Source organism: Sipha flava, unplaced genomic scaffold (genome assembly GCF_003268045.1).
Source record: "Sipha flava isolate LNK unplaced genomic scaffold, YSA_version1 47_pilon_pilon, whole genome shotgun sequence".
In the NCBI taxonomy this organism is placed as follows: domain Eukaryota; kingdom Metazoa; phylum Arthropoda; class Insecta; order Hemiptera; family Aphididae; genus Sipha; species Sipha flava.
The window spans coordinates 1,301,259-1,316,562 of record NW_020273276.1 but is presented as its reverse complement, the minus strand read 5'-3'; the positions used below and the strand labels follow the sequence as shown (position 1 = coordinate 1,316,562).

At 27.4% G+C, this 15,304-nt stretch overlaps 1 protein-coding gene across 1 annotated transcript; it reads left to right on the top strand.

Moving 5' to 3' along the window:
• The first annotated feature begins 6,670 nt into the window (after positions 1-6,670).
• LOC112689891 lies at positions 6,671-14,034 on the top strand. The gene is made up of 4 exons (XM_025563767.1): positions 6,671-6,744; positions 8,846-8,928; positions 12,964-13,411; positions 13,569-14,034. Exons 1-3 carry the CDS (start codon positions 6,671-6,673, stop codon positions 13,215-13,217), a joined length of 411 nt encoding a protein of 136 aa, XP_025419552.1. The 3' UTR covers positions 13,218-13,411; positions 13,569-14,034.
• Positions 14,035-15,304: the final 1,270 nt, after the last annotated feature.

Below are 15,304 nucleotides of genomic sequence, written 5' to 3'. Positions count from 1 at the left end.
CCACCACACAACCTTCAATTGAAAATTGGTTCACCAATTATTCTTCTACGTAATTTAAACCCACCTCAATTATGTAACGGTACACGTTTAGTCGTAAAAAAAATAACCGAAAATATTCTTGAAGCAACAATTTTGTCGGGAAAATTTAAAGGAGATATCGTCCTGTTGCCACGTATTCCACTGATAGCGTCGGAATCTTCAATACCGTTTAAAAGGCTCCAATTTCCGATTTGTTTAGCTTTTTGCTTTTAGCTCAAGGCCAAACAATGTCTATTTGCGGTTTGGATTTGGAAAACACATGTTTCTCACATGGACAGCTATATGTTGCCTGCTCACGTGTAGGAAAACCATCAAATCTCTTCGTGTTAGCGAAAGACAGGTTAACCAGGAATATTGTACACAAAGTAGTACTTAGATAATTTTTAGTTTTAATAATTTAATTTATTTTTGTATGTTTTTAATGTATATAGTATTTTTTGTAAGTAGGTCACTGATTACAAACAATAATTTAATATAAGATGAATAAAATGTAAATTCAGAAAATATATATTTTGGTTTGTACTTAATTTCAACTTTTAGATACTTTACCTATTACTTTTAAATTTTCTCATACATAATAACACTAATACATGGCCTACGAAAATGCTAAAAAACCAACTAATACGCGGGCAACGCCGTGTCGGGACAGCTAGTATATTATAATCATTTTGTTATACAATAATAATTAGAAACTCTTTTTGACTATACGAATGCATTAAATATCGACAATATTTTTACTTATAAATCAAATTTTCATTTAAGTAATCACTTATGACTATAAAATTTGAATAGATGTCAGCTCAATTATCTAACGATGGTAATTTCGCAAGGCTACTAATGAGGGTCAAGAAGGTAACGCGTTGCCTCGCAGGCCTTTTCCACTAGAGGGAATTACATTTGTATTATAATTTTATATTCAATTATGCTATAGTTACTAAATTAACAATAATAGATAATAACACACAAATACACTATCCTGGGGCACGAATTGTTTTACATAATATTATTATTTATTTGTAATATCGTAGATATATCTACATTTTGCTAATATATTTAATAATCTATAGCAAGTAGAGATCTTGATAAATTAAAACTGGAACTTCAACATTTTTCCAAAGTTTACCCAAACATATCTAATCCAGTAGAGAAAAGAACAAAATTAATATTCTCAGAGTCTGAAACCGAAGAGAAAAGTGACATGGAAATCGAATTAGGAAACAAAGAAGTTGATGGGATCTATAAAAATTGTTTCCTTGTAAGACTGATAGTGTAAATATTCGTTTATTTACAATGTTCATTTTATCATGATCAATTGTTTATGGTTTTAGGTAATGCAGTTTACAGTAACCATGACAAGAAAAACTGCTTGCATTGTGTCTAAGTTTGATATATAACTTAAATTTACATGTGTCTGCTTATACTACAATATGCGAAGCGTATACATTTTTTTTTTAACTTTATCAATTATAGAAGTTATACGTGAACATAAATTTAGTAAGCTGAAACTCATTAAAACTTATATTAAGATCCAATTTAAATCAGGAAAATTTGGAGTCTCTGCTTTTAATGTCAATAAAAAAAGAGGTGTTGGATGAAATAGATGTGTCGGAAGTCGATAACTATTTAAAAAAATCATCCACCATTATGCATCAAATGTTGAATTTTTATATTTAAATTTAAATAATAAGCATTTGGTATTTTATTCATTCATTTGTTACCTATTATACTCGTATTATTATTATAAACTATTTATGCGAAAATAAGAAATTCAATATTTTGTGGTCATAATGTATTTGATGAATTTTTGTGCTGCAATTATATTTGACGTAAAAAAAAAGACTAAATCTAGCCACCTAGGGTGGTTATTAATGTACTTAATGGCTGTTAAATTTGCCAATTACAATCCTATATAAAGTAGGGTCATAGGGGGTCATGGTCCCGGGCATACCACGAATATCAAACAATAGTAGGCCCCTGATGGGTAGTAGGTTTTTTCGTTATTAACTATTTTTTTTATCTTATATAAAATACAAGTATAAAATAGTATATAGTTTTACGGTTTTGTGTTCAGAGAATAATGTTTTAGATGTAATTAATACCGATGATATAATTAAAGGGTTTGCTTCCCAAAAAGAAAGAAAAAATTATTTATATAAATAACATTCTTATTTTTTGTATTAAAAAAACCAAGAAATAAATTTATCAATTAGAATATAATTTTTTTTTGTCTCTGAAATATCTTTATGTGTGTGTTTTGATTATTTTTATGAGCCTCTTAAATTGTTTGGCCCTGGGCCCCAAATTATCATAATCTGGGCTTGGCCAATCATAAACGACATAGGCGCAAATCCACCTAATACTCTGGGGGTGTTCAAGTCCCTCCAAAATTAACTTATCAGTAACTCTGGGGGGGGGGGCTTTGACCCTCACACTCACCATAGATCTCAAATACTTTGCCAAATATTTAAAATAAATATTAAAATAAACAGAAGCAAATTCATGAAAATAAAAATTTACTTATATAATAATAATAGGTACATATTATAATTAAAACTTTTATTATATAATAGTAGATCAAAACTGCACAAATGAACAATGATCACTATATCATTAGTTATCTGAAAAATAACTACCAAATAAATTGTTGTCGGAGTAATATCCAGGCCCATATTTAAGGGGGGGCACGGGTAGGCAAACGCCCGGGGGCGTCAAGTCTCAGGAGTGGCGAAATATTTTAGCAAAATTAATTTCAAAAATTATGTACCTAATGAAAAAAAGAAAATAGTATGATTTATTATTTTTTAATTTGTAAATTAAAAAAGAAATTGTATTTTTATTATATTATTATTATTTATTTGGGGGGAGTGGCATAAATTATTTACCTGAGGGCGCGACATTTTTAAATACGGGCCTTGTAATATCTAAATATAAACAAGATTTTAAGTATTAAAAACGATGTAATATAATATTATAAATGATGATAAGTATCATTTATTTCTAGAATATATTGATGGTGCTAAATACCCTATAGGATATAGGATATTTTAGCCTATGACAAGCGAGCACAGCGAACTGCAAATTTTTTGATCATACAAAAAAAAATGTGACTCACTCAAACTTTCTCCACCCGGGCTGAAGTACTCTCGGTCCGATCCTACATATAATCTTTAATTATAAAAATAGTTATGATAAATCGTAAAATTCGTTTTCAAATTAACGTAAATTGAAATTCACATCTTTATAAAAATTATTTGGTTAATTAGGGTGAACACCACGTTCTCCCGTTCCGGTAAAAATATAGTTGGGGCATGCAAAAAAAAAAAAAAAAAGAAATAGTAGATGAGCTCTGTTCCCCTGTGCATCCTTCACAATACGAGCACTGCTGTTGACTTATGTTAAAATTATCAAAGTTACGTTGATATTTCATTTTTATACACAAAAAAATACACATAAGATCATGATATGCATGACTTATGTTGACATTACTCGGCCGATGTTGAATAAATCCAAATTTTATTATTATTTGTATCATTTTATATCATACTAGCTGAATTACCCAGCTTCACCCGTGTGTAGTTTTTGCTTTTTCTAAATTAAATACTTAATTGTTTTAATTTACTTAATTTCATTAAGTGCTAAATAGTAGTAGTTGCTGAATAACAAATAAAAAGCAATAATAATAGTTATAATAATTTTTACAAATTATTCTATACTGAGTTACTCATTATTAAAATTATTTAATTCAAAATCTCTTGGTATATCACATACAGAGTTTTATTTTTTGGTGTAAGAACGTATAAATATTCGGGTCTTCTAACTCTAGAAAATTCCACGTACAATTCACTAATATAGAGTGAGGAACAGCTATTTTCCATATCTACACCACAATAAATTAAAATTTGTCCTTGTGCTTTGTTTATTGTCATTGTAAAACAAACTTTTATTCGAAACTGTATACTTCTAACTAAACTGAAAAATCGTTGAGCTATAATGGTATTTTCTGTAAAAATATTTTTTTTCTCTTAGAAAATCCAATTAAAATTTTAGCTTCAATTATTAATTAATTACATTTTTTGGAAAAGAGGTAACCCGGACACTAGACTTACAATATAACTTTAGAGAATTCAAAATTCTCATGATATGATTGGAATTTCCACCTTCAGTGTTATTTTATGAGGAGATATAAAAAAGACCATTACGTTTTATATAAATAGGGATGAAAATAAAATTATGTCCTCTTTCTCCCCTAAGACAAAAAAATGAAAAACCGGGTGATGTGGTGACACCCAGAAAGATATTTGAAACAACTCTGTGAAAACAAATTGGAAAAATGTTAAATAATGGGAATATAAAAAATTCTTGTTCTTTTATACATATATAATTCACGTGTATTTATGTAGATGGTCACAATAAATAAAATTAAATAATTATATAGTTCGTTGATTGGAAACTCTGACAACAAATTGAATATTTGATTGTTGTTGATTTGAAGATGTTTGAACCGTTTCATTTTACGACTTGTACGGGATATTATACAAAACACTGAAGAGATTTACACAATATTCACTATATTCACTATATATTCACAATATTAACCAATAACGAGATTGATGTTAATAACTACTACACTTGCAACAATCATTTATTTTATATTCCTCATTCCTCTAAAAATTATATTACATAAAGTATAATGAATTATAAAATGTAAAAGCTATTATATTCCTTTTTCTCGCACTATTACATTCCGATCTATTTAAAATATGTTTGTATTATTGAGTATACAAATTCGGTCATCAATGATTACGAAATTCGTGTATTTCCGAAAAATATTCAATGCAAATTCATTATAGTACATGTATTACCGTATAACAAGACCACCAATAGGGAATGGGACAATAAGCAATAGAGATAGTTTCAATGAAGTCAATAGACCTTTATTTTTGTATTATCAATCATACTATATGGAGCGATAATTGAGTTTTAAATTGTGGACATAACAAAAAAAAATGTATCAAAGCCAAATTAATAAATTAAATTACGATAAGTGTACAATAACAAAGAAAAAAAATGTGATTGAAATACTAGGATGAATATTGGACTTTCAAAAATAAAAGGAGGTATTTAAAATATAATTTGATATTATATTAATTATTTGAATACCGATTTTCAAATAATATTACACAAAGTTATGACTGCACTTTGAAATATATTATATGAAATATTAAGTGCAATTTTATAAGCCGATTAGTCAAACAAAAACATTAATATAAATTCAATATAATTGTTACTGAAATAAATCTCGAGTCAAGGAACAATAATGGATTTTTCTCTTCTAATTCTAAATAATACACATGTATCATTTGATTTAAATTAGTAGGTATATGGTATGATTGGTTGATAAATTTAAGTATTTATTTGTTAGCTGGTTTGAACAAAATCAATTCGAGAATTTATAAAAGTCATAATAATAATAATTGTATATTATAAATAGCTCAGTGTATTTATACATATTGATTTTCATTTGTTAAAAACCATTTTCCGTAAAAGTGAAAAATATCAACTACTGTGAAATACAAAGGTATATTTATAGAATGGAAAACAAAGGTATTTATTCGAAATCGATGGGCAAGCTTTGTCAGAAATTAATTCAATAATAAAATTGCTATATAGTTTATCAAGAACGATATTGTTGAAAGACTCCGATGCGGGGTTTTAATTAAGAATAAATGAAAAGAATTAACTTAAAAAGTGACTCGATGTATTTAAATGTAAGACATAAAATTGGACGTCCGGGGAGAAATGTTATAAGTTACATACATGGATCGTATTCATGCGTTTCATTTCATAGTTTGGCAGCTTAAGTTCTATTTTTTTTAGGTAAAATGGCAACGGATTGCAAGATCGATCCATCTCTAGAAAACAGATGTCAGACCGCCGCGTTTGCCGTAATAAAATCATGTTTCACAAAGGAAATGTTCGAAACGCAGCCGCCTACGCAAAAAATTAGGTCAGTAAACACAGGGTACGAATATGTGGTGTCCTCTAAGGTGTTGTGTGAAGAAAATCCAAAAAGGAAGAAATTAATCGTACCCGAAGAACTAAAAGTGAATCGCGTGTCACTGACTTATAAAGAAGATACGCTAGTGTCGAAAATTGGATCACAGTGTAGAAATGAAAATGTTGAGTGCGCTGTAAAAACGGTTTGTAAAAAAACATCAAAGAGGAAGATATTAGTTTATGAACAACGGCCGTAGGGGCAGAATATTGAATTAGTCATTAAAAAACCCATTGAGGTATCTGAAATGAATACAGAGCTTAAACATGTGGTGACCTCTAAGATGTTTTGCGAAGAAAATCCAAAAAGAAAGAAATTTATCGTACCCAAAGAGTTAAGAATGAATCGCGTGACACTGGCTTATAAAGAAGGTACGTCAGTGCCGAAATTTGGATCACAGTGTAGAAATGATAATGTTGAGTGCGCTGCAGAGACGGGTTGTAAAGAAACACCAAAGAGGAAGAAATTAGTTTATGATCAACGGCCGTAGGGGAAGAATATTGAATTAGTCATTACAAAACACTTTGATGAGGTATCTGCTACGGTAGTAGGTGGAAAAAAACCACCGATAATAAAATGAATCGCGTCCGAAAGGCAGAGAATGGACCACGTGTCATTGGTCAAAGCAAAACAGTGGCCGCGGTGGAAAAGTAATACAATATCAATAAAACTGTATACGGTGTAACTACACAAAAGCCAATAGGTAGAAAAAGTGTTGAAAGTTCGACGGGTATATATTTTTTTTTCGTAGTAGCAAACAAATCAATCACTTAATATTTTATTATTAATTAAATTAATATAAAAAAAAAAAAAACAAAAATACAATAGAATCCGAAATAACTAGTGTGTAAGTCGTAATTATTTACTAAAACAATGTCATCACATACTTCATTCCCAGTATATCCATTATGAATGGATATTGAAAGTTATATTCACCAAAATATCAAAATAATCAAGTGTAAAAAATATTATTAAAATATAATTCGACTTATTCGACACTACTATAAGATTTACCTTGGACAGAGGTTTCTCGAGATCCTTAATATCTTCCCTGATAAAAGAGATAGTCCTGATGCTAAACATAAATTTTGGCTTTGCAAAAAAAAAAAAATAAAATTAACATTGGAAAATCAAACATTTAAACTGTACCCGTTTATATAACTATATTTCCCTTTTTCCTAGCAGATAACTCATTTTTTCATTCTTATCTTTCCTTGGTTATATAACTCCCGATACTAATCTTCTCCTTAACTCTCGTTCCATTCCTATCATTCATTCCATTATTAATTTCATCTTTTCTCCTGGCTTCTTTATTTAGTTTATAAACAATTATTTTTAGCTAATTGTTTAAAATCTTTATGTTTAAATAATTTAATTGTATTGCTGGAATGTTTATTAACTAAGGCGAAATAAATTAAAAAAAAGTTTATAAATTCGAAGTATGTTTGAAATGTTTTAAGAAAAAATATCTATTTATGAAAAAATTTTTTATTAGAGTTCATAAAGTGAGTCGTATTATATTGCTATTAGGTATATACTTGATCCACTGATCCTCTGGAGGATTGATAGCAGACGGTCCTGGTTGCTCGAGACCACCTTCGATTTTTTCGTCATTACTAATGACGATTACTGACAGATATGTCTGCAGATAACATAAATACATTTTATATAAATTATTTAATAAATAACCGATGTAACAATAATATGGTTACAATAACAGTTTTATTTTAAATTAATTCCAAATCCAAATAATTGTTTTTAAAATTATTTTTAAGTTTAAATAATTTGTAAAAATTATTCAAAGTCAGAACTATAATTTACAAAACAAAAATCCAAGTATAAATAATTATTCGTAAAAATTATTCAAAGTCAAAACAATTATTTATAAAATAAATATAAAATAAAAAAAAAAATGTAAAATAAAAAAAAAAAATAACTATGAACAATTACCGTAATATATTTTATATTATTAAATCGAAAAAAAAAATAAATTAATGACTATGATTAAGGACTGACATGAAAATATTGTGATTATCTTGATATTAAAAAATGCATTTTAAATTTTTAAACATTTTATTAACTGAAGTCTCAGGTTTTTTTTATTTCCGTCTTACTTATATCTCTTTATTTCAAAGGCAAAATAAAAAATATTACTTCTGTAATATAGGGATATAAGTGAGATCTAATGTCAAACAATATAGTCCACAGATCAAATATTTCTTGTTTAAGTTTTAGAATATCACATAAAATAAACTTTTATATGTGTATAGATAAAAACTCGATAATTAAATCATACAATATCGTTTATTGTGATTTACGATTATCTAAATAACTTTGAACTTGATTGTTACGAAATGAAAATAAAGTCGCTTATCTTCTAATACGTACCTTTAAGTATCTAAGTGTAATGATGTGCGTTTAAGCCATCATATCTTTTTAGATTCAATATATATATAAAATAAAATAATTACAATAATTGTTAGTCGTTAAGAATAAGATAAGACACACACACACACACACACACATACATACATATAATATTAGATATAAGGAGCTCCGTTTTTAGTCACTGGGCTATACGCGTTATTATTGTCTATTGGTGTAGACGGTCAAAAGCGAGCATTAAAAGACTACGCAGATCGTCTGTACAATAAGATATATTATATATTAATTGTAAATGTTTAAAATATATGTACGTTAAGATATATTGAAGAGATTAAATAAATTAATAAGTATTATTGTAAATTAAAGAAAAAAGTTTTTCTTGCTTTATTGGTCATCACATTTAACACCTCAGATATTGGCTACGGTTTCAACAGGCAAGGATCAGAGAGGTAATATCATTTAATTTATAATATAATAGTTAATGAATAATTGATTTAAAGACATATAATAAGCCATAGTTAATTAATGTTCGATTTAATTCATTACAAAGTGGCGCCCAACTAGTGGCTCTTACCGCGTTTAAAAAATCCCCAGTATAGTTTCAATAGCTCAACAAAACCAAAAAAAATATCATGACAAATTACATAAAATAATTAATTTTAACCCAGGAGACTTAGTTCTTATTAAATTCCCATTTTTAGAAGTAGGAAAATCTCCAAAATTAGGCCCAAAATACAGAGGCCCTTTCAAAATTTTAGAAAAAGTCAATGACCTAAATTATAAAATCGAGCTTATTTTAAATAATAAAATAACTGAAGATATAATCCACATTAGGCGTCTTAAGCCATATCACTCAAGAGAAAACATTAAAAATATTAACCATCACTAATTAACACAAATAAATAATAATAAATAAACTATCAAACATTTAACAAAAAAATATGATATATAATCTTAAATAATTGTTTAAGATACATTATAAATAATAAGGTAATAAAAGTTGTCCAGAAATAATTTGATAACCACATACTCAAATCATTATAATAAACACTATATAACGTGAAAACAAAATTTTTTCAAGTATGTACAAATTATATGCGTATTGGATATGATTAATTAAATCCGATATCAATAAATAAAATAATAAAAATATATTCATACCAATTTTTTCAAATGTCCTAAATTCTTAGTATTTAAATATTGAGAAATTAAAACAATGTATATAAATATATAATAATAATACGTGTTAAAAACATATGAATAATTTAAGTTAAAATAACCTAAACTCTATAAAAGAATAATATTATGTAATGAACTGAACACGTCGAGTTTTATCATTACAAAATAAGTTTATTTATAAGCATAATAGTTTTACCAGAATGGATAAAGATATATGTATGAATACATAATAAAATATAACATAACATTTAACATAACATAAAATTTAACAAAATATAACATTTAACATAATAAGTAATATTTAATATGTTTATCACTTACGGCTCTGTAGCACTTTGAAGTAAAACGATAATTTAAATTATTCAATGTTGCGGCGTAAAAGGGGACACGAATGTATTACGGAGCCCTATAACAACGAAAAATAAAATAGTCAAAGGTGTGGGGTATATTAAGGCCACACCGGACTATTTACTTACTCACACAATTTTAAATTTAAAAGGAAAATGATTTACGCGCCGAATATGTCAATGAAAACTGAGATTATTTTGGTGGGGAACGCTGACATCGGTGGGGAGATATTTTTTAGGCCAGGCAGTCCGACAGACGGGGTTTTAAGGCCGTACCCTGAACTCTGAACCTTTAGAAATATCTCGCAACAGATTTTGGTCAGAAAGATGTAACGAATTGGTCTGTCGGTCTCTTATATATGTGTATTTGGTGTTTATTGATTTAATTTCCCGGATGAGTAAAAGGTACATGTTTCATTTAATAAGTTTTGGTAGATTAATGTATATTGTATTTGGAGATATGTATTTATTGTGCACTGTAGGCGTTTCTGAATTTTACTATTTATTTACTGTTAAAGAAAGTTGAAAGTTTATTAATTGTATTACACATTTTATGTTTTTTAATATTACATCGCGCCAGCGCTATCTACCGTCGTTGCAGTGTGAGATCGACGGGTCGATGCGTGACGTCATGAGATACCGGTGGCGCAGTATAGCGGATGGTAGTAGGTGTGTGTGATCGTTACAATTAAATAAATGAAACATCAAAAAAAAAAAAAAAAAAAGAATGTAAAGATAAACTAACCTAAATAAGCATAAGCATATTACATTTTTGTAAAAAACACAAAAATAATAAATAATTCATATTATGATCATTGAAAAATGCAATAAAATGCATTTTCCTCCTGGGCCCGCTATTGATTATTTACTATTTTGATCTTCCCGTGAAAATTACTCTATACGTTGCACACACGTATAATTTACGTCATACCTTGATGGTTTCGCGTTGTTTGGATGTCTACTAGAGCTCTTAAAACACGTGTCACGGAACTCACGCGTCATGTGAAATACGCGCTTATCCAAAATATATATCCATTTTTACAATGGTAAAATTAGTAATTTTATCTTATGTACTTGAAGTTCAATAAAATATTATTAGTACAGTATTAAGTTAAGGTTATACGTTTTTATTTTGGATTTGACACGTGACACGTGAATTCCGTGAATTCACGTGTATTAAGAGCTCTAATGTTTACATTACCGCGGCGTTATTTCCTTAGGCTTTACATTATTTACCAACTTACGAGTATACCGAGTGCCTTCAGATATTGTTTTGTTCGCGGTGTGCATATGGCTGTTAGATCGTCGAGGAAGTTTGCGCCCCGAAATTAAAAAAAAGAATACTTGCTAAAAATTCACGGAAAATTAATCGCCTGAACGTGTTCATTTGCATCGCAGATAAAATTTTCGTTGAAATACTGTACAGTGAATCTACTGAATCGTCATTTGAGTTTGCATAAATTAATACCATTTACATTTTATTTCTTAAAAATCTGAAATAAGAAAACCCAATGGATGTGTCAGGTTCTAAATCTAAATTTTGCATCAATTTATAAATTTACTCATTTTTAAAGAGAACGCCAATTTAAAAATGTTATAATTAACATACATTTTAATAGTCTATAGATAATAATAAAACTAAATGACTTGCAGTATTATTTACACTTATTTACATTAGCATTTCTTAATTAAATTATTAAATATAGATAAAATTTTAAATTTTTTTTTCGTGTCTTACAACTACAAATAGATGAATACGAACAAACATTAATAAATCATAAGTTGATAAGTAATAGATAATTTTTAATGATCATTGGTTAGTTCCATTTTAAGTTTAGAATGAGATTTTTGTAAAGCTGTTACAATTGGATCAAATGAAACCAGTAATCTATGAATTATATCTGTATTGTTGTATATCCTAGAGTTCTTGTATGTTATACGAGAATATTCCCTTTAATTCTTTTAATCTTTATTCTTATAATATTATACTTTCAATAGTTGTACTAAAAAAAAAAAAAAAAAAATTAATGAACTAACTGTTTTAAGTATACATTTTTACTTTGAATCTAAATAAAATACTAACCACTTAGAATAAATGCATATCGAATAACGTAAATCCCATGCAGTAAAATTTAATTTGATTTGACCTGAAGATTAAACGAATGATTTTAGGTTCTATTATAAATTTTGAAATATACACTATTTTTATAGTTACCTTATATGTCTTAAATGATAAACGTTAGAATACATGTAAAATACATTGAAAAAAAAATTTAATATATATAAACTATACTTAAAATTGTCTATGTTGGTTTTTTTTATAACTTTATCAATGCCATTAAAGTTTTTAGGTGTGGACCCAAAAATTTAGATTAATATTTTATTTTTTTTTTGTATATTCCGAAAAGCCCGTGAAAAACGCTCAATTCTACTATTTTTTGCGAGTAACATACATTAATATTGAACCCATCTTTCATTATAAGTTAAAATTTTTTTAAATTACTATTATTTCGTGTTAAGCAACCGCATGATTGGAAATTACAAAGCAAAATTAACATAAAATAATATAATTTATAAAATAAAATAAGATTTAATATTTAAAGGAAATCTAAATAACATTAAATAGAAATAAAGTAGACTTAAAAAATATATATTGGTAACTCTTTTTTTTTAAAATCTTTTTGGTATTAACTTTTTTTTTTTTTTTGACAAAATTAAGAAAATTCTGCACTTTGGTTTGAATCGACGCTTTATAATCCTCCGTCCAGTATGTATTTTCAGAATATGTTTTTTAATTTTTTGAAAAATAATAATATTAAAAACTAATTGCAATATCTAAAACATATTTTTTAAATTAATTCTGTCATTCATATTATTTAAAGAAATCAAACTGTGCTGGATTCTGCGCTTCATCGTAAACTATTCTTCAAGTATTTAATAACGCAAAATTTTTTGCAGATTCGTTTGACAAAAACAAAATATTCTCCATCTCCGTCGACAAGTGTAGGTGTACGGTCATCCGCCAGAGATCGGTGATCCCTATCACTAACATCGATCCGACCTCAATGCGAAACAACATCGTCGCAGCTGTGCTAACCAATCCGGTTAACAGTGCCTACGTGGCTGAAACATATGAATTTCGCAGGCAGTTGAAAGAGTTGCCAGTGGAAGTACAGATTCGAGAGGACGAAATGCTAAACCTGTACTTCTAGAAGACCATCGGAATACAAATTGGATTTAAGCTCTTTGAATCCGAAGAGCTATCTCTATTTTTTCAAGAGAATAGTCCGGTTGGTCATGCCCCACATGAAGCCATATTACGATTTAGGTCGTATAACCAAAACAATGTTTAAATCCTTCGGAAAATTCATTGCCAAGAACTTCACCTTTCATAATCATGATTCAAGTAATTTTTATACATTTTATATTTTTTTCCCGACTAATTCCAACCACATTGATTACGTTTTGTCCCTGGTGTTAAAGTGAACTTTTACAACATTTCAGATGTGGTTATGTGAACTTTTTTAATGCCAATTTTTTTTTTTTTTTGTTTAATTTTTCAGACGAAAAAACATTAGCGAGAACGATGAACGGATTTTCTCTGTTATCACGGAATACATTTGCAAATTTGAAGATATCAATAGCCACTTCATTGCGCAGTAGTAAATAGGCGCTTTCTATTTTTTCAAATCCTGCTGAAAACTATAGAATGACTTGCACACCCATTGTATTTCTAATCACACACTATTTTACATTTGATCACAATACTTAAGCTTGTATTTACTATACCAGACTAATCTTTAATTGATATTGTATTTTAAAACCTATATTTACCAGTTAGTAGATTCGAAGGTTTACAGACATTTTCATTTAGTTGCATTTTATGTACTAACGATTTTTGTCCTTCATTGTCGTTGGCTATTGTTTTACTACCTTTATAATGAACGATTACTGTTAAACAATTTCCTAATTTTTTCTTTTTTACCCGTTATTTATAACGGGGCCCATTGGTCAATAAAAAAGGAAAACCTATACTTCACATACATTTTCTTGATTATATATTAGTATGTAATTTGACGATTACTAATGTATATGTATTTATCCATTATGTAAATAAATTACTTGTTTTATGTAAAAATTATATTGTTTTAATATTTATTATTATAGCTTGCATGGTTTTTATTCAAATTGATATATTTGATTATACAATAATTAATGAAAAACATTTTGCTTTTAGAATATGACAATTTGTTTCGAATTTTAGTTCTCATATAAAATTCAAATTTTTTCTTACCTGTATCTTTTATTGCTCTTTAATATAAAATTGTACATTGTAGGAATTTATTAATATTATTAATAATAATAAAAATTTTTTGTCTTTTACTTAACCAGAAATTTAAAAATTAAAACAAATAACTTTGGATATAAAGCATTTTAAATTTAATATTCGATACGGAATCTCGGTAATATTAATATTTGATATTTATATCTTTAATAATGATTGCAATTATCTACTACAGGTAATATCAGTTTGGTCGGTCTAGTTTTAGAGTTTTTAGCTAAAAAATATGTCTGTAATAATTCGTAATTGTTTTAAATCAAAATACTACACAATTACACCTCAGACAATACTCTTTTAACACGTAGTTTTTGGTCCAAGGGAAAATGGTCAAAGTGTACTATCGTGCACGCCTTTAAATGTCCGAACTCCTAAAAACTTAGGACTTATTGGGAGAGTCAACTCTTTTTATGCCTCATCTTCCATCCTTGTCTAAGGAAATATCAAATAGTTCTTTTGTTATTTCTCCTAGAATTAGTTTTTTTTTTTAATCAAATCATGGATTCAAATGCGTCATCACCTATAGTGAATCAAAAAAAAAAAAATAAAAAAAAATATCATACAATTCAATGCAAGTTATAAGTGAAAATAAATAAATTCCAAGAAAAAAAAAATTAAAAAATACAAATCGGCATTAAAAAATGTTATTAAAAAAATAAATGATCCATGATTACAAGATATATAGACAAAACACTTTTAGAACAAAAACAGTTTTAAAAAATGAAAATATTTTAAATTCAATTTGCATTAGAACTAATAGTAAAAGTGCAAATTCTTCATAAAAAAATACAATATGGAATTAAAAAAAAACTAGTTTGCTTAATAAATATATATGATATTATAGGATTTATAGAACAGGGTTTAAACAAAAATTTAAAAAATCATTAAAAACTATAATATTAATACTTAACTAATATATTGTTCTATTGAAAAAAATTTATTTTTTTGTTAATTTTGATT